The sequence below is a fragment of the Kryptolebias marmoratus genome, linkage group LG13 (assembly GCF_001649575.2).
Source record: "Kryptolebias marmoratus isolate JLee-2015 linkage group LG13, ASM164957v2, whole genome shotgun sequence".
Taxonomy (NCBI): Eukaryota; Metazoa; Chordata; class Actinopteri; order Cyprinodontiformes; family Rivulidae; genus Kryptolebias; species Kryptolebias marmoratus.
The window spans coordinates 25282114-25303145 of NC_051442.1; the positions used below are offsets into that span (position 1 = coordinate 25282114).

Genomic DNA, 21032 nt, shown 5'->3' on the forward strand with positions numbered 1-21032 from the left:
ATTTGAACTCCACGACAATAAAACTTCATTCTACAGCCTCATTTGGTTTTTCCGGTCTCAACACCCTTCCTCCATGTACAGTAAGTTGATGAAAAAAGAGAAAAATCTAGGAGAGAAAAAAATGCTTGAAATCTGTGTTTTCACTTCAATACCTACTAATTGGTTAAAGTTACAATCATTTTGACTGCTCAGGCAAAAACTTCAAAGTGTTAACTTCACATGGAGCCTAATCTTTAGTTTGAACCACAAAAGGCTGAAGAATAGCATCTAATTTAATTTGGGTACATCTTTTCCAGGCTTCTTGAGCTTTCTGAGGGCGAGTGGTAAGGGGTTAATAGTAGCCATGCTTTAAGAAACTGAGAAAAAAAATGAAACTGAATTTTACTTGCAAAAACAATCTAGTGGAGATACTAGACAAGAGAAAAAAGAAATGAGCTGCAACTATCACAGAAGTAAAACAAGAGGCATATGCAAACTAGGGATAGGCTGTGGTTTTCGAATATTCAAAATGTAGCTAAAATGGGTGAAGTCTAAGAGTCACAATCGTCACGGGCACCTGTTAGTGGTTAGTACCTGCTTGGGTACTTTTTTCAACCAACATCTACGAACCCCCACCAAAAAACAAAGAGGAAAGAAAATTAATTTGGAGAATTCCTACATCTATTTCTGCCATTGTGGTTTATTTTTGGAGAGATTAATTAAGAACTATGTTTACTCATAGGCTAAGCTTTACTACCAGAATATGTCAAGGAATATGAAGGAACATATAGGTTTATGTTAGCAGGATTAGCAGCAGCACATGTCTCTGTACCTGAAGACTCTGTTTCATTAGCCTTTTAGCTGCCGGACCTGGGGTGAGTACACTCTACAGGTTGTATTTCACTGGGCTAGAGACTAGTTGGTAACTCAAGATTGTGAGAAAAAAATTATATTGTGGTCTTTTTGAATTTAGAGTGCTTGTAAACAAAAGTTCAGTGAGCTGTAGGTCCACATTTTGAATGACCAGTTTTTGAATATCACAGACTATTTTTGCTTGCAAACTGTATTCTAGACTGTTTATTTTTTTTTGTTGCCTACCTCAACCAAACTTATCTCAACTCACTTTGTACTCACCTTGGCAACCAACCCCTTGATTTATGATTTATTCTACTGGAAAACATTCTAGAATAAAGAAAGGCAGATTTGGACCAGTTTTTAAACAACTATTGTTTATCATCAGTGTAGTTTTAGACATGGACATGTTTTCTGTTAGTGGAGAGCCCCCGTGCATGTGTCAAAATACAGCTCTAGAACTCTTGAGATGGGTTTGAAAAGCCTGCAATACAATTGTGAAGGGTTTGAGATACCCCTGATGTGTCTAAATATTTTGGGAAAAAAATGTATTTACTTTACAAAACTGAAAAACCCTGCCAATGTTGCAAGACATTCTGGAGACTTCCTCTTTAATGTCATTTGTCAAGTAGTTGCCAGAAGATGCAGCCCAGTGAGATGCTACCTTAAATCACCATAAATCCTAACTATGTGTAGATGGTCATTTTTTTAAAAGCATGAAACAGAAAACGGTCCTAAATCAAAAAGCAACAGCTGACATTAGAGATTGTTAAGGCAGCTCTAAAACAATTTGTTGTTGTGCTGACAGTTGAGCTATATTACAATAATTGTGTTGTGAGAGACATGACTTGGTGCAAATTCGTCTTAAGTTTGAACCTGTGGCTGGTAGGTGGTAGGGTATGTTGAATGTTAGGAAACAAAATGTTATTTTGCTTAAAATGCTCATTCCTAATGCAAACAGAGCCCAATTTGACTTTAATGCTGTCTATATGAAATGTAATATTAACAGATATGCAACATAGTATATAAGTTGTAAAAAATAAATGTGTTGAATACATGGGAAGCTGGTGGGATTGGGTAAACAAGACAAAGTGAGGGTATACATGTGATTGGTGGGAAGACTTGAAACAACAACCCTTCACCTTCCATGTGCCCTCTGACAAGAACACCCACCATGGACCCCCCCAAGGGCCCCCAACAACAATACCATTGCAGAAGTGGCTGAAGCGTCTGTGTGTGGTCAGCTAATAAAGCAACTGTCTGGCCCTGAAAAGAAGATTAGTTTAATCTAGTAATGGCTGATGTTGTGAAGCTTTTAGCAGTGGGGTAAGAAGGTCACAGAGAATTGCTCAGGAGCCCTTTGTAGCGATTTAAAGCTTCAACCACAGCAACCTAGCCTATAACCCCCAACTTGCTTGCCTCTCACCACCCTCAGCTGACCCTCCAGCCAAATGGGGGTACTGTATTTCACCCATCTAGAAACACGGAAACAGCCTCTAACTCAACGTGAAGTGGAACAGGATGGACAGAGGTGCCCTCTGAACAATAGGAGGGGTGGGATGGAGATCATTATTTATTGACCACTGGGAAAGGATGGTGGCAATCAGTACCTTCAAGATTTCCATTTTAACAATAAGGCAATTCAAGGGAAACTTTATCAGGGTCATTTATCATGGGTTGGGAACAACAAAAGCACTGTGTTCAAAAAACCTTACTTTCAGAGAGGCTACTGCAACAGCAACAAAAAAGAAGCTTTTTCCCCCAGAAAAGAGGCTAAGCCTGGTGGTAGGTGGCCGTTCGCCGGCCGACCACGATTTAGTAAAAAAAATGATTAAAGTTGACAGGAAAGTTGGTTATTGGTTATTTATAATGTGATATTGTAAGATATTTGTTTGTACCTAATTTGAATCCTAATTTAAGTCACATTTACAAATAAATTAAATTAACATAAATGAAACAAAGCACCAACACACGTCTCACTTCCAGGCCAATGAACAACAGAGAACTCTGAAAAACAGACAGGTGCTGTACTGTACTGTGCTTTTTGTGGCACAGGCTGCATGTTGGATCACTACATGGAACAACAAAACATCTAATGCTGAATTTAATAGCATCATTTTACTGTTAAACAAGGATAAATTAGCTCACGTCATATTAATATTTTCACTAAGTACAAAACATGCTTACTGTATTCGGTCTTGTAAAGCCACCCGCTCAACTAACCTCTGTGGCGTGCGGGCTGCACAAAGTTAGCAAAATTGGGAGGTGCACGACACGACACAGTGCGTGGCCTTCGAGAAAGGACGGGGACAGTGCGATTGCATCACTGTTGGCACCCTTGCGCCGGTGATCAATGCGCGGTGACCTTGCAGTGGGGGTGCCGGTTGAAAAAACATGTATTCAAAAATAACCTATATTACAATAAACAATCGGAGCTTAGACTGGCGGCGGGGCAGGGAAAGCCTGGAGGGCCGCCAGGCTTATAATACACCGGGGGAAACCCTGAACAGGATGCCTTACTGTCAGTTGCTGTTGCGTTTTACATGGGCAATTTTGGAAAATCCAAGCCTATTTTTATGTGCATGGCTTGTAAAACTGTTTTCTTGGTTATGCTCACTATTTGAATGCCTACTTCTGCCAACATTGCACCCCCTCAGGCTGCTTTGTAGGCAATCGGCTACAAAGCAATTGTGATTTAATGTGCTAGAGTACACTTTTGGATGTGTTTTTTTGTTGTTGTTTTTTTAAATCCATCCATCCATTTTCTTTACCACTCTGTGAATGGTTGTGGGGAGCTGGTGTTTATCTCCAGCAGTCACTGTGCGAGAATCTGGGGACACCCTATATAAATAAATGTACCTACCTACCTACCTACGCTGGACAGGTCAAAAGTCCATCACAGAGCCACATAGAAACTAACAAGATAAACAACCATTCCCACTTACACCTATTGACAATTTAGAAGTAGCAATTCACCTAACATGGAGGAAGTAGATGTAGATTCCTTCCTCCAGGAGGAAACCAGAGTATCCGGAGAAAACTCACGTGTAAATGGGGAAAATATAGATACTCGATATAGGAGGGAACCTGTGACCTTCTTGCTGTGAGGTGACAGCTCTAACCAGTGCTCTGCCGTGCCAGTTTTTTTATTTAAAATTATTTATCATCCCCATGCCTTTATGCCTCATATGTTTTGTCATGAGCAAAGCTCCCCTGCAGGTGTCAAAAACAACTCTAGTCCTGTAGCATTACAGAAACTAAAAAGAGAAGGGTTTGAAACAACAACTTTGTGACTATTTTAAGAGAAAAACTTGTAGCACACTTCACCCGTCTTCAATCTTTGTGTCCTATCTGCACATGGTAGTCAACTCAACATTATGGGTTGAACTTTCACTTTAAGTCTTCCATTATGAAAATCCAGACACCTATAAACAGACTTCTGACAACAACAGTTTGAAACACAAAAAACATACAAAAAAAAAACCTTTTACCCAAATCTATCAGCTGCTGAACATTGTGAGAGGAATACACTTAAAACTAGGACATTTCTGAAGAAGTGTTAAAGAGTGCAGCTGCAGTGACTGCCCAAATTTCAAACGTAACTTTGTAATAATCTAAGACGAGAAAAATGTCTATATTTGGATGTATGTACTGTATGACAGAGTGAAGTGACTGGACGAATATATTGACTATGTCAGGTTTTGTGGAGTCTTTTTTCAAATAGACTCAGAGACGCAGACTGACACAAGGAGCTTCAGCAGAATTTGTATTTATTTTAACCAAACTAAGGAAAACATGGCAGCAAACTAGAAGTCATCAAAACACAGGGAGACTCACCGCAGAACTGACAACAACCAGGAATAAACTGAAGATAATCAATGTCACAGCAACAAAGAGTGGAAACAGAGGGTAAATAAAGACTAGAACTAATGAACACAGGGGAGACACCTGGGCTGAAGATGACAGCAGGTGAGAGTGGGCGGGGCAGGAGCAGAGAATGGAAAGACAAGTAACACAAAGAGAAAACTAAACACAAAAACTACCAAATAGTAAAACAAAACACAGATCCAGACACTATCAGCACCTGGAGTCTATCAGGTGACAGATTTTGTGAAATGTGTAATTTTCCCTTTCCAGAGTTTGGCCTGTAAATGACTTTGCAATTCAAGTCCAAATCTGAAAACACTGTAATAAACCCTGATTGTGCGTAATGCACCTCATGTATTTCAAGGAGTAGAGCCTCTAACTTAAAATTCCTTGAACCATGAGTAGCAGAAGACTGATACTCACGTGAATCTTTATATGTCTACAATGTTTTTTGTAGGAGATGTGACAAGTTGAAAAGACCCTTCAGTTCCTTATTTTGAGAGAATATTTTGAGTTAAAATATAAGTTAATCTGTGGGGAACCATGACTATGCACTCTCTGCACGTTGAGGGGATTTGAGAGAAAATGATAAATCCTATAGTAGTGCCAGACACATTGGCTGAAAAAAGACAACAATGTCTATATTTTGATGTAGAACTTGTACATGCACTAAAGAAAGTTGTGGGAGTAAGAAGAATTTGTTTGAACCTTTCAAGAAGGTTAGACATTTCATAAGTTTGTGTGTTACATCATAAACTGTCAATTGAACATTCTGTGTAAAAAAAACCTCATCATCAAACTTAAACGATTTTGTAAAATCTGTTAAATATATCAAAATGCCACTTCAGTCATGTAAAGTCATGTCCAACGTTCTGCGATCTGTTTGAATGTTTCTTCTGTGAAGTCTGCCTGAACTATAGAGTTCCAAAAAGTGTTTCAAAATGTCATTGTTGACTAAAGGGACATTTTTCACAGCTTTTTCTTCTTTCTTTGTGTAAATTTAATTCACATCATATGATGTACCACTACTAAAAGTCAGAGCACACTATTCCTGACTGAGCTGTACATTTTGCATGCTTCTTTTTCCAAAGATGCAGGGCATGGAAATGAACAAAAAATGTGAACAGAATAGTAATAAGGGCGCTTCAGTGCTTATGTATCGGTACCCCCAATTACAGTCCTATTATCTATCTTCCTGCCTGCAACATCCAAAGCTGCATAGTTATATTGTTATATTTGAATATCAAATGCTAAAATTCTTAACCTCTGAAGGCCAGTTTTATTCACACTTGCAATCATCTTTCATTCTACATCTGATTAGTCACAATGTGAGCTTTTACTACATTTACTGCTAAGAATAATTGTCACCAATGACTTGGTTGGTAACTCAGTTTTTAAAGGTAGTGATCTAAACTTTTCTGTGATAGTATGTCAGTGATACACTAGACATACCTTGACTGCTAACAGATCCTTTAGGTTTTTGTTTGAAATGTTACTATAAATTGTCGAGAATAATGCCATTTAGCAAAATATCTTGAAAACTACTTAACAGGTTTTAATGAAAATCTCAGAAAGTAATTAATGGATGCATGTCTAGAACTGATTAACTTTTGGACTCATTCTGATTTAAGATGGCCACCACACCTGACTTTGAAAACACAAAAATGTCAATAAGTCCACCATTTCTACAGATATTTAACTACAATCTGCTGTGATGATAGCTGTCAGCTTTCCCTAAGACATACTGTAATGGCTAAGAGATCCTTCAGTGTTTTTGTTTGAAATGCTCCTAAAAACTATTGGAGACAACATCTGTTTGTTGGCGTCTTGAGCCCACTGTTTGTCATGACTGACTTCAGCCTTTAAATGAGAAATTGATGGATTGGTTTAAAGCTGTAACCTCTTCATGTTTCTGCTGCTCATAACAAACTGCAGTCCTTTTTGACCGTGTTTGTGAGATTGCTTTTGCCATCTCTGTGTTAGCAAAATGTCTCACAAACCAACAGATGAATTTTAATGCAACTTTCAGAAAGTAATAACTGAATGTGCATCTACAACTGTTGCAGTCAATTCAAGACCTTCTTGCTTAAAAGCAGATGTGTGGGAGCACTTTAGCTTCAAAAAGAAGAAGGAAAGCGACTTTCTGGATAAAACTCTGGCGGTCTGCAAGCTGTGTCACACAAATGTTAAATACTCGGGAAATACCACCAACCTACGAGCCCACCTGAAACGTCACCACCCCGACAAGGTAACGTTAGCCAAGGAGCCCGCGAAGCTACCCTGTGACCCAAAACAAACCATACTGGACAGCGATGGCGGGTGTTTCCGTAAGTTACCATCTACTTCGCCAAGGTCACAAATGATTACCGAGACGATTGCCTACTTTATTTGTCAGGATTTGAGACCCTACTCAGTGGTTGAAAACACAGGCTTTAGGCGCATGGTGAACAAGATGGAGACCCGTGAACACCTCACCAAAGTGTGCGTTCCTCAAAGTGTGTGGTCCTCCTATGTGACCATCACAGCTCACTTTATCAATGAGGAATGGGAGCTTGTTACCTACATCTTACAAACCAGGGACATGCCCGAGAGCCACACCGGACCATTCAGTGTGAAGTGTGACTGGCTTCAACAGTTGTAACGAGGGGCTTCATTGTTCTTTCCTGGCCCTGTGGCCTCTGTGCTACTCTATCGTTAAAAAAGGGGGGAGGACATTTATGCTCTTCCTCACACCACCTGTTGTTAACGCCCCTTAACTGCCCGGACTACCCTTCTCATTCTAACCCCTCATCCTCCTTCTGCTTTTATCCATAAGACCCCCCCTTTTTTCTTTTTTTACACATATGCACACACCCAAATACATGCTGATCACCGGTCACACTCGCCTTTAGTGTGGTCTAATTAATTCATGGATATCCTCTGGAGGAGGGTTGGCCACTGTGTCTGGTTCAAAGGCCAGCAGACAGCCGGATCATGTCGGGGGGTGGGGGGGTTAAGCCAGATGGCCCCTGCCTCACTCCAGCCATCTGATCCCCCTTTTCTGAGACCAAAATGACAACTAGTGCAGTCATTGACTAGGCTGGGACCAGCAATCCCATTAGTGAAGCATGAATGGACATAACTCGAGCCATTTTCACACACGTGCTATGGCACTCTGAAATTTACTAAATGTTTTGCAGAGCATGTCTGGGAGCAGTCTCCAATATTCTCTTCATAGGCCAGTATTTCCCTGGCCTGCAACTACTGGAGAGTAGTTGGTGAACAGCATTGTCAAGTTGGTCCCTAAAATGTCTCTAAACGTTTGCAGGGTTCTCTATTTTTTTGCATGAGTCTGAGAGGATTGCACTCTTGTTACTTGAATTTTGAACATATTAAAAACTTTCCGCAACAAATGTTCTTTTTAAATATTTGCAAAGTCGTTGTGGGTATCTCAGCCCCTGTTCATTATTATCACAGGTGTATCCAACCTGTTTTCAGAGTGCTAGAGCTGTGTTTAGATACGTGCAGCTGTCTTCTCAGAAAAAACATCAGCTCTGAAAACCAGACATAAAAAAAAAAATTACAGAAGTTGCATTTTCTGTGAAAAAGCAGTGTGTATGCCAAGTGCCAAATGACTGCTGAAATTTTCTAAAGAAGCTAAAACTGAGTTGTTCAAATGAAAACAAGCAGAAACGAGCCTAAAATGACCAGAACACAGGCACCATGAACCGCCTTGTTGCTGAAAAGTGCTATATAAATAAATTTGACTAGACTTGACTTCAGTTGAAATGTAGGTAGGTAGGTACATTTATTTATATAGCACTTTTCAGCACAGGGCGACTCAAAGTGCTTACCATATGTACCGTTTATATATGTAGATACATTATTTTTACTGAATAATCTCAATCAATCAATCAACATAAGCTGAAATAAGCAAAACACAGGCTGAAATGAGTCAGGCATAAGCTACAAACTAAAGCAGCAGAGCAGTCGCTAAAAGCTAAATGTAGAACTAAAATAAGCTAAACAGAAGATGCAATTAGCAAAACAGATACTAAAATTAGGAAAACTGATGCTAAAAGTAGCAAAATAGATGCAAAAACTAAAATCAGTAAAAAAGTGATGCAGTGTAAAAATCCACAATATAACACTGACTAAAGGTTTTCTATGGTGTCTGAGCTGAAAGTTCGTTTTTAAAAGCAGACAGTTTGTTCTTCTTTCATTTCTGATTTGAGCTTCAGGTAATTTAGGTGTTCTGTAAGGAATTACAGATTAAATTACAGACAAGACTCAGATCTACTGACATAATCATTTTCCACTACAAACACTGTTTGACTGTTTTACCAAGATTAATGCTTGAATTGCTTTAAACTTCCTCAACCTCAATGATGATGAGACTGAAGTAGAAACTGCAGATCTAGGTAGCCTGTTGCCATTTGTACAATCTCACATAAAGAAATTGAGGATAATATTTGACTGAAATTTTAACCTTGAGAAACAGATTAGTTTCACAGTAAAAAGATATTTTTTTAAACTGAGGATTCTACCTAAAGTGAAGTCATTCTTATTCTTTAATAACTCTGAATGGGTGATTCATGCTTTATTACATCACAACTGGATTACTGTATGTTAGTGTTAGCCAGGAAGGCCTCTACGACTGCAGAAAGTTCAGAATGCTGTAGCTCGTATTTAAACATGAAAACAAAAAACGTGTGGACATTTTTCCCAGTGCTTAATTGTTTTCATTGGCTCCTTGTTCGTTTTATAATTGATTTTAATGTTTTACTGTTGACCTCTAAGGGCCTGAATGGGCTACTGTTTGACATCCTGCAGCCTTATGTGCCCTCCAGATCCCTTAGGTCTAATCTTGATGTTTTTAGATCTCATCTTAAAACACATTTGTACTCACTAGCTTTTGATACAGCATGAGAGTTGACATTTTAGCAATGGTTTTATATTTTGTATTGTTTTTATAATCTCTTGTGTGTATCATCTTTTTACTATTTATTGTTTTATGTGCAGCACTTTGGCCAACAGCCGTTGTTTTTAAATGTCCTGTATAAATAAATTTGACATGATTTCAACTATTCATTGAGTAATATGACCAGAGAACACATTAGTCCAACAAAAAAGAATGGCTCTTGGCTACAAAAGCTTCATTCATTATGTGTTAATGTTTAATAATGTGTAAAACAGCTCAAAGCAGCAGTTTAACAGTTATTCTCTTTATGCAAACGTAAACTGCAAAAGTTTTCTGTTCTTGTTATCGCATGCAGAGATATGATTCCTCCCACAGTAACGCTTTGCTGTATAATAGAGCAATAATATACTCATTCAGTTGGACAACTTGATTTCAAAAGTTGTTTTCTATGTGTTGGTTACAGAGCACCACTGACCTTACTTGTATTAAAGTAATAAAGGTGTAACTGAGACTGATGGCAGCTGTGAGAGCACGGTCTACGCTCTGATCACAGCAGCTCTGAGGGGAGGGATGTGGAGGTTACAATCGATTTTTAAATTATCTCCCCACCCCATGGATCTAAATCCTTTTTCAAATATTGTTAAGAAAATCTGATACTGAAAAAGTTCTTACTCAAATCATCTCCAGAGGTGTCTTGACCCCTGGTATCCGTCTATACACTGTTTAGTAGAATCCTTCTCAGTAAAAAGGTCTGTTTTGACTGGATTTCATTAATTAAAGTGAAATAGGGTATATTGCATGGTGAGTTTCTATTTGTTTTTTTGTTTGTTTGTTCTAATTGTTTAGAGCTGACTGGCCCCTGTGTGGTTCACCGTCAGCTATCAGTCACCCAACAACACCACATATTAAATAAACACAGAACTGATTCACAGTGGAGCTGCGTAAAACAGCTGATGTCTCCGTGAAGTCACTAATCCTTGTGTTTTAATTTCTCTTAAATCAAGTATGTTACATAACTACATATCTATTAAGAGATAACTACAAAAAAGTGACTAATGGTTCTGAACCACGTTGTTGTCAAAATAATATTACAGATCAGATGTTTGAATATATTGTAATTGTTACAGAAACATCAGACTACCTGCTGTTCACTGACAGCCCTGCTACCATGGCTGTATGTGTATCTGCAGACAGACAGACAGACAGACAGAGAGACAGAGAGACAGAGAGACAGACAGACAGAGAGACAGACAGAGAGACAGACAGACAGAGAGGCAGACAGAGAGACAGACAGAGAGACAGACAGACAGACAGACAGACAGACAGACAGACAGACAGACAGACAGACAGACAGACAGACAGAAAGAATATATGTATCCATCCATCTATCAGACTGAAATCAGTTCAGTTCATTCATATAGCATCAATTCACAGTAAACTCATCTCAGATCAGACTGTCTGAAGGGAAACATGACCTAACCTCAGTTAAGATCTGTTGATGTTGGCAAACCTTTAACAACTGCTCGATCTTTGTCAAAGGAGCAAGTAAAACTTCAGAATATGTGCTCGGCGTTGGTTAAAGACTGACTGAATGTCATAGAGTTTTTTTCAAAATTAGAGTGATGTAATAAAATTGTCAGGATTGTGGCACGTGTCACTTCTTTACTCCTTTATTCTGTCCTTCTCCTATCAGCCTGCTTACATCTCATGCTTCAAAAACCCTGCAGCTGCTGTTGATACTGAAATAGAATGAAGCTGAGGTGAAAAGTCTTTTTTTTGCTGCTTAAGGATGACAAGGTGAGGGACACACTTCACACATCTTTGCTGTTTATAGAGAATGAAGAGTGAGTCATGTTTTATTTCTGTGGGAATGCAGGAGAAACTGCTGTAGCCTTTCAGGAACATATGACACCCTGCTGAGAGGGGCTCAAGAGTGTCTGAAAACTTCACACATGTATGTGGCAGTGGCAGTTGGCCAATAGAGGGCGCAAGGGCGCCACCCTACCACTCACATTACCTTGAATAGGACGTAAAAATTAAATAATAAAATAAAAAGTTTTCGAAATATATACATATATATTTTTAGTTGTGTAAGATAAATATTTTATAGTTAATGATAAGTACAGTTGTTTCGTTCTTCGACGTTGTCTGATTGGTGACGTATTTCTGCTCCGGGGCGCAAAAATCTTTGTCCATAGACTCTCGTTAAAAGTTGTACATGCGCAGTAGCTCCTCTTCAATACAAGAGATAGGACCGTTCAGGGCGCACCTCTCCTGCGCCCTGAGCTGAGTGCAGAATACATGACGTAGTGAGTGCTCTCACCATAAAACAAGCTTTGACGTGTTTTCTCTGGTAAAGTTTTGAAAAATAGGGAGAAAACAGGTCTTATAAACACTAAATGTGTCCTACAGGCTTGTGCCTTGGGAGACCTCCGTCTTTGTAAGTATTGGTGCTCAGGAAGCACTTGTGCATTTATATGTACATTATAATGTTGCTTCTGTTGTTTTAATTCATGTAAATACACAGGTGTAATACCTTAGTATATGTTTTGGTATATGTCTATTTTAGACTTATAGCCCCCCCTGGAGAAAACTCCCCCAGCCGCCGCTGGTATGTGCTCACATTAGAGTCAATTAAATTGTTTTCTTCTAAATGTATGTTCAAAAACGGCTTCAGAGTTGTAAATCAGCTGGAGCAAGATTTCCCGCTACGCTGAGGTGAAAGTCAGAATGGTAACATAGGCTGAACTCATCTGTTCTGGAGAAGGTAATGAGCGAACAGTGTTGGTTACAAAACATTCTTTTATTCTGCTACTAATGACCTCCTAGGCAGGAAAATCAAAACATATTAATATTTACATTATAAGATATATATGTCATCATATTTCTGCTTGCTACTGGAACATTTTAAATAAACATCAAATGTCCAATAACATTAAAATAAATATTTCTCTGTCAGTGTTGACATTTAGGTGCTGATTTATTGTTGGCATTTAAATTGTCAAATTTGTTCACAAACATTGTTTTTTCAGGAATTCATTTTCATTTTATCATTCTATCTATTAATTATAGCTTCAGCCATTTTGAGTATAAATCTTTCCATTTGACCAGAATTTTTTTTAATTTTGGCACATAATTTTTAGCACAATAAGCTGCTGAAAAATACACTTGGAAACTTGAATACTCTCATAAACCTTTTCCCTTATGTGTCCCATGAAGAAGCTGTAATTAGGCTTTTGTTCAATTCCAAGTCAAGTCAAAGCACTTTTCAGCAGCAAGGCAATTCAAACATTTTTCAAACTTTTTAAAAAACTGGACAGCTTCAACCATCCCCTTCCAATGATTTCACTGGTTGTAAGTAATTAGAATCATTAAACATACAAGTCACACTATTTCCTAGCAATGGATACAGCAACAAACTAACTCGTTAGAGTCAAAACTCACAGCATTTCATGAGATGTGCCCCTGCCACTGACAAAACAAAGAGGTAACTGTTTGAAACTAAATGTAGGATTTAACTGGAAGGAGCTCTTATATGAAGGAAGAAAATAGAGGTGACATATGAAGACCAATCTGACAGGAGTTTGTTGTATTTTAAGAAAATACCATCTGCTAATGAGAAGCAGCCAGCAAACTGAGCACCCCCACCCCCCACTTGCTCTCTCTACAAGACAGTTTTCCAGCTTTCCTGTCCAGTGGCAACAACTGTTATCAGCTAGCTGTCATCCATCAACACTAACGGGCCGATGGCAGCGGTCCAAGCTGGCTTCCATAGAGTACGTGACGATAGAACGTGGTTCTGGAGACCATGGAGGAGGGTGAAAGTTGCCAGGAGATTTGACATTAGGTCAGGTCAGAGCTGAGCTGGGTGTTTTCAAGATGCGCTCTCCTATGATCACAACGCAGCTAACCTTATTACTGACATTCTATATCTGTGATTTTAATTCTTTTTATAGCTAAAGCTGCAAAATATTTTACACATCTTAGCCTAGCAAGCACTCCACGTCTTCACTTATCTTATACAGTCATGGGAAAAAGAAAGCCCACACTCTTTAAGTTCTAAATTTTAAATATCAGAACACAATAAAAAAGTTCTGATTTATACTAGGTTTTGAAAATAATTTCAAGCTAGAAAAATGCACAACATGTCATTGACTCATCACCATTCACTTTATTTTGTTGCTTTTTTGTGTAACATCCAGCACACATGTAAGCAAGTGAACTAAACACTAAGAAGATCATCAGCACTCACTTGCTACTTCCAGCGAAGAATTACGACTCACTGCTTCGCCTAGATAGTTGCGCGCCACACACACATAGATGCCCTCATCAGGTTTGCTTCTTCTTCCATGTACAATCCGTAGGAAGAAAAGGGAGCCACTGGGCAGTAGCATTCGGTGGGACCGAGGGTCCTCCCGATCTGTTTCTACTCGCTCGCCATCTTTGTACCACTCCACTGTCGGTGTGGGCCGTCCCTCAGCCTTACAGTTGAGGGTGGCTGGCTCTCCCTTGGACACAATCAAATCAGATGGATGTTCAACGATCCGAGGAGCAGCATCCTCTAACCTTGGTCGAGATCCTGCAGAAGAGAGTTGGAGATGCTCTTAATATGATAGTGAAAACACAACTTGATAAACTAGATAATGTCTGAGCACATATTGAAGCTGCTGCCCAAACTTTCAACATACAGTAACTTTGTAAATCTTTGCGCTAAAATATAACAGAAACTCTGGAAGCTTGGCTGTGAAAAAAGAAGAAAGCTGGTTCTGTTCTGGGGATGACTGTGGAACCTCTGGAAATGATGATGCAAAGAAGGATTTTGCATAAAATCAAGGAAATCATGGACAACCCTGACCATCCTCTTCATGAGACCGTCATCAGAAAACAGAGTCTCTTTAGTCAAAGGCTTCTAGTCCTACAACAATGAAGTCAGTCTGTGCTGTAAGCTGCAAAGAGGGCTGGGTTTTCTTAAGTGTTTTGCTCAAATTGCATTGATCATTATTATGTTTTCTCACCATTTTGTTTTGTGATTTCCCCCCACAATTTTGTTGTTTGAACGACAAACCCACTAAAAAAATAAATATAAATAAAAAGAGAAACACTGGAATGGTGCCAGCTCAATCTATACTAGACAAGAATTTGTGCTACATGAAGCAACATGGACATCCTTAATTACTGGCACAATGGACAGTAACTATCAATATCAGATTTTAAAAATCTAGTCCAAGGAGTCCATTGTTTTGCCAAACCTTTTTATAATTATAGGAATCATAGAACTTAAAAAACCTGTTTACATTTAATTAGTGGGTGTTATTATAACATTGTGAGACAGGTTAGTTTTATCCTACTGATGAGGTTGCTGCAACAGTCAGTACAAAAGAAACCATAGATACCATTTAAGATGGCTAAAATCCATCAAGGACATGTCTCAGGCAAACTTAACATCTAGCTGAGAACACCATATCTGCAGCGAAGTATGGTGGTGGCAGCATTACGATGTGGGAAACTGGACAGAGTTAAAAGAAAATTGGATGGAGTAAAATACAGTGAAATTCTTGAGAGAAACCTGTTTGAGTCTTCTCGAGATTTGAGACAGAGACAGAGGTTCACCTTCCAGCAGGACGATGACCTTAAAGGCTGTAAAGAATTACCCTTACCCTTTGTTCTACATTGTTTCACAAGAAAAATATTTTGCATCTTCAAAGTGGTATTTATGTTATGCAAATTAAAAATGGTAAATGGTTAAAAGATACACCATTTGGAAGGTCAAAGAAAACTTTCCAACTTCAACCTCAAAATGCACCATGGCTGCCTTGTACTGACAGGTTTATTAGAACCTCTGCCTCAGTCAGTCACACACATATACTAACCAACCTCTAACAGTGAGCATACTGAGCTTGTACAGTAAGAATGTGAATGAAGACAGTGTCAAAAGATCAAAAGATAAGAACCTACAGCATATCAGATTAAAAGTCAGTTTAGATAACCTCCAGTCAACTTGTCACCTGGCCTCTTTACTTAAAAGTCAAATGATGATGGGTCTCTGCCATAGGTACTTTCAGCTGCAAACACGCTTGACTGAGTTGTTCTGTTTTAGTCAAAAACAAAAACAAAAAGTTCAAACGCTTCAACTTTACTGATAAGAGTTGATAATAAAAGCAGTATAAATTCCTGCCCTCCCTGTGACAAATCTTCTGTGAGGTTTTGGGGATTAAGATTAGGAACTCCTCCTAAGTGCTTCTTGGTGATGGGGATTCAGAATGTTTGATGGCCTTGCTCCAGATACTGTTCCACTCACAAAGATAAGAAAAAGGAGGCTCTGAAACACAGAAATGGTGCCAAGATACTTAAAGCTGAACTGAAAAGTATTTTGAAGCCAACCTTATTTATAAGAAAATCATAAAATATGCTCAGTGTAAAAACAAAAAAATAGAATAGTATATAGTACACACACACACATATATATATATATATATATATATATACATACATATGTGTGTCATGAACCCAGGATGGCAACTCCACCCCACAAATCACCCACTTCCAAAATTATTGGCTTAAACGCTAAAAACAGTTTAAGTTTTAGGTCAGAAAATTGGGTCTAGGAATCTTGCTGGATGTGTTTGAAATGTCAATTTTTTGAGATTTGATCTCAGTTCACCTTTAAGTTACTTCTTGGTCGAGTCTGACAGCATCCACTTTCATGCAAAAGAAGCACACCACGAGTCAGGCATTTAAAGATGACTCAGATGACTAACTGTTCTCTCTTTTGTTCTATGATCCAGGAAGTGAACATTTCTAATATATTCTGTTAATTTACATATGTTATATAAAGCATATATTAGTAAAATGTCTTCCTACTTCATTTACTGATATTTTAACATTAAAAGGGCCGATTTGTACAGTAACTCTTAAGTATTTAGAGAAAAGAAGTCCATATTTAAAGTAACAGTTCTTTATATAGGTAATAAATTTATCATAGGTTTAAAGCACATAAAAATATACAAGTATTAAACATAATTAAACTACAAAATTCTTCCCCTACTTCAGAACCTGGAATTTTTAGTCCTAATTGTATATTCACAAATTATAAAAAAAATATTTGGCAAACCAGTTATTTCTAGCATTCAGAGAAAAAGCACTTCAGCTTTTATGCTAAAATATCAGTTTCACTGTTTTTTAAGGATCAAAGAATTTTTTTAAGTCATCAACAAAATTTTGTTTGTTGATGACTTTGTTTTGTCTTACCATTTCTTACCAGTGGCCAGAAATACCAGACCTCATTGAAACCCAAACGTTTTAAGCCAGAAGAGGACCAAGGGAATCATAGGCTGGTCCCAGTACAAGTTTCAATTCCTATCTTGTCCATGTAAATGAATGTCCAGTTTATGTGTGAGGGAGTAGTTGGGATCTAAAGCCAAACAGGCCTAATGTGTAGACTTTAGTTCCAAAAATACAGCATGGCAGCTTCTGTAAACTTGGCCGTACTGGCTTCAACTCTCATTAACAAAATAAGGTGGGGACATTTAGTCTATCAGTTTCTATATACAATAGATTTTTCTGATTGGAAATAGCACTGCAACAGATTAATTTCTAGTTAAATTTTATTATTTTCATTACAATTTTTGTAGACAGTTTGAGACTCAAAAAGCTTCTAAAGAAGGCCATGTCAGAGCCATTTATAATGGTATTTCTGAAGAAAAGATGGGTGGGTCAGTATACCACAAACTTCGAAGTGCTAAAGTGTAAAGTGGATGTAATTTTCATTCATTTCAAAAAATTGAATGATCTACCTCGCCTGGAAAAGGGAAACCGGGTCACACCACTGGAGCCAGACCTAGGGGAGGAGCTCGCCAGCAAGTGCCTGGTGGCCACGCCCAGGTTGAGCGATATCACCTAGATATAGTTGGGCTCACCTCTACACAGTAATTGGGCTCTGGATGCCAACTCCTGGAGAGGGGCTGGACTCTTTCCTACTCTGGAGTTGCCCATGGAGAGAAGTGATGGGCAGGTGTGTTCCCGGCTGAGCACCTCAGTGTTTGAGTTTTCCTCGGTGAACCAGAGGGTTGCCTCTCTGCAGCTCTCAGCCGCAGGAGGGAAGGTTCTGAATGTTTCTTTTGCTTATGCACCAAACAGCAGTTCAGATTAACTGGCTTTCTTGGAGTCTCTGGATGGGGTGTCATCTGGGAATTGTTCTTCTGCTGGGTGACATCAATGCCCACGTGGGCAGTGACAAAGTTTTCTGGAAGGGGGTGAACAGCCTTCCTGATCTGAACCCAAGTGGTGGAGGAAAATTTGGAGTCGTAAACATCTGTTCCCTCAGTTTAGTAAAGTATACGCAGTCAAAATGGCATTGGTGTCTATGTGCAGCTGGTGTTGGGATTTGTTTTGTTTTCAGTTTTCAGTTTAAAAATGGAAACTGACAGGAACACAACACCAGAATTGAGATGAGGTTTCAGGAACTGCCCACAAATCGCACCACCCACCCCACCAACACACCCACCTTCTATTTGAATTTAATAGCCTTTTACTATTGTGGAGTGCAAGATGGTTAAAATCCCCTCCTCTCACACAATGATCACTGGAGATTGGCACCAGTCCCCCTGCGACCTGGGACGGAAGAGCCAGTAAACAGGCAGGTTAGAATAAGTTGTGTGGAAATGTGTATATAAAAAAGCTCTTAAAGAGAATGAGAACATTGTGTGGGACTAAATATCATCAAAAGAACATTCAAGCTGAAAGCCTGAATACTATGATATGCCAACCACCCAAGAAAACTTAAGGAAACAACCTCTCCTCTAAAGCAGAAACAATCTGCCATCATAATCTGGGATTCCACAGAGATGCAGCTTGGTTGGGTAAATGGAGAAGAAACTGTCACTGCAGACTTTATTTTAAACCTCTCCTCTGATGACTGTTCCTTCCTTAGAGTGGCTGCAGGCTGTACATTAATATGACAGTACAACAGTACAGATCTGCATGATAGAGGCTGACTGCACTGACACACACATTTCTAGGATATTTGAATTTCCAAGATGAACAGTATTCCCCAGTTACTCAGCTCAAAATGAGTCTAGACAGATGTAACAGATAAGGACAACACTGGCAAAGAGAAACCCAGTTCTGGTTAAAAAGACAGCTGGAGTGTGACTGCTTGTGTCGGGAGGATTTTCTAATATGAATGCATGGACCCTCTAAGGATTTATTAGCTCCAGTGAATGATAGAGTACAGAAAGATGGAAGGCACTATAAAAGACACATATGAGCTAATAAAGCCACAGGGATGCTGGGGGAGTCCAGTCTAAAGACTGAAGTGTGTTTGACAAGAGCAGCACATGTAGAAAATATCAATTACTGCCGAAACAGCCAAAGGGAGATGGCGTAAAAGATTAGTAAGGATTTGCCCCTAAGAAACAATCTGCCCACAAATAAGGATATTAGGCATCTTGACCACTTCCACAGTCAGTGGAAGTGTTGTTGAAAATAGAAAACTTCTAATAAAATGTTAGAGTCCCAGAGCAGCTACTGCCCGGCATTCTAACTTCCATCAGCTTTCTTCTCTAAAGCTCAATAGAACATTGGCGCTTCCTTTTTATAACAGTCTAAGTTAAGATAGAGCCAGACTCTAATTTTGAAGAGCATGAATGAAACCATTATTTTTGACAATTTAGAAAGCTCATTAGGACAAAAGCAGTCCAAACACTAATCAAATTCTAGTGACACTTCTAAAGCTGTTTAATTTGATAGGGAATCAGAGGCAATATTAAGATGAATAATAGTTCTAGCTTTATGAAGGACTTTCTTGTATTTTAACAGGCTATTTCTATAGGTTAAATACAATTATTCTATGTTAATGGAGCGCCATTTTCTCCCCTTCTTTCAGATGCCTTTTTTAAAGTACATACAGTAACTCTGATTTAAAATAAAGAGCTAGCTTCCTCTGACAGATCACTTTCTTTTTCAGAGGAGCATTTTGATTAAGTGATGTTTGCATTGAAGATATTATCAAGGAGATAATCTAAGTTGCTACTCTCTGTTGCATTACACTGCAAAAGGAAAATAATAATGGAAGAGATTCTTTGAATTTTGTTATAGTGTTCTCTGATAAACATCTACTATAATGAAATGTACTCTCAGTGGCAGTGTAGTCAGTCAGTGTAAACCCAGGGTTTCCCCCAGTGTATTATAAGCCTGGCGGGCCGCCAGGCTTTACTGCCCCTACCACCAGGCTAAGCTCTGCTTGTTTATTGTAAAAAGCGTCATTTTTTTATACACCCCCCAAAAGTATAAATGCACGTGTTGCTCACCGCGCGAGGGTGCACGGGCCAACAGTGACTCAGCAGAGCTGTCCTGCCCCTGCGTGATGGCCCCTGCAGGGTGGTACGTGGCGTGGTCGTGCACCACCTGTTTTGTTTGCTGTACTGGACTTTAAAGACATCAAAAATGATTAATGAGATGAGTCCAGAAGAAAAGACTGAGTGCTGTAGATTACATGACATCAGCCAAAAAACAACAAATCTCTTTTCAGCTCATCTGATCTGTGATGAATTAGTGTGGTCTGCAATTGTTCTTCTCTTATTGGGTGACTGGAGTTTAAATTGACTGAATAAGAAAAGCAGGGCCTTGCAAAATTTGTCATGACGAGGGAAGACAGAGGCGAATCCTGAACGCAAAATCATTTTTAAAAATAAACTAATTTATTCCTTAAACAAACAAAAAGGGCTGACGTGGCAGCAAAATGTAACAATAACAAAAAATCCGAATGAAAGAGCAGGGCATGACAAGGAGCAGAACAAGACAACAACAACAACAACAAAGATCCAGTGGGGTGGTGGAGAAAATGACGAGGTTATATGCACAGGGGATAATTATGGGAAGTGGGCACAGGTGAGTGATTACAATAACTTACAGGTGGAGATGGGCGTGGCAGATAATCAGGGGCAAACAGAGGGGAAGTGAATACTGAAAAAGGAACCAGACACAAACAAGGGAACAAATGCAAAATGAATCTAAAAGAAAACAAAAACAAAACCCAAATCATTACAAAATTTAGGAAAACGCTGTCTTCTACGGCGTAATAATGTCAGAAGCGGCGAAAATGACGGCGTTCATTTCGGTCATTGAACGCCGAAAGCAGAGAGAAAGTCCATCCATCCATCCATCCACGGGGGCAGCAGCCTAAGCAGGGAGACCCAGACTTCCCTCTCCCCAGCCACTTGGGCCAGCTCCTCCGGGGGAATCCCAAGGCGTTCCCAGGCCAGCCGAGAAACATAGTCCCTCCAGCGTGTCCTGGGTCTTCATCTGGGCCTCCTCCCGGTGGGACGTGCCCAGAACACCTCACCAGGGAGGCGTCCAGGAGGCATCCTCACCAGATGCCCGAGCCACCTCAACTGGCTCCTCTCGACATGGAGGAGCAGCGGCTCTACTCTGAGTC

At 39.3% G+C, this 21032-nt stretch overlaps 1 protein-coding gene across 3 annotated transcripts in view; it reads right to left on the minus strand.

The window, feature by feature from the left end:
* Positions 1-21032, minus strand: part of robo3 (roundabout, axon guidance receptor, homolog 3 (Drosophila)) — a 183023-nt gene that overhangs the window by 145670 nt on the left and 16321 nt on the right. For all 3 annotated transcript variants that reach the window (XM_037979119.1, XM_037979120.1, XM_037979118.1), the window contains exon 2: positions 13851-14177. In XM_037979119.1, the coding sequence (XP_037835047.1) occupies positions 13851-14177 (327 nt within the window). The remainder of the gene's footprint in view (positions 1-13850; positions 14178-21032) is intronic.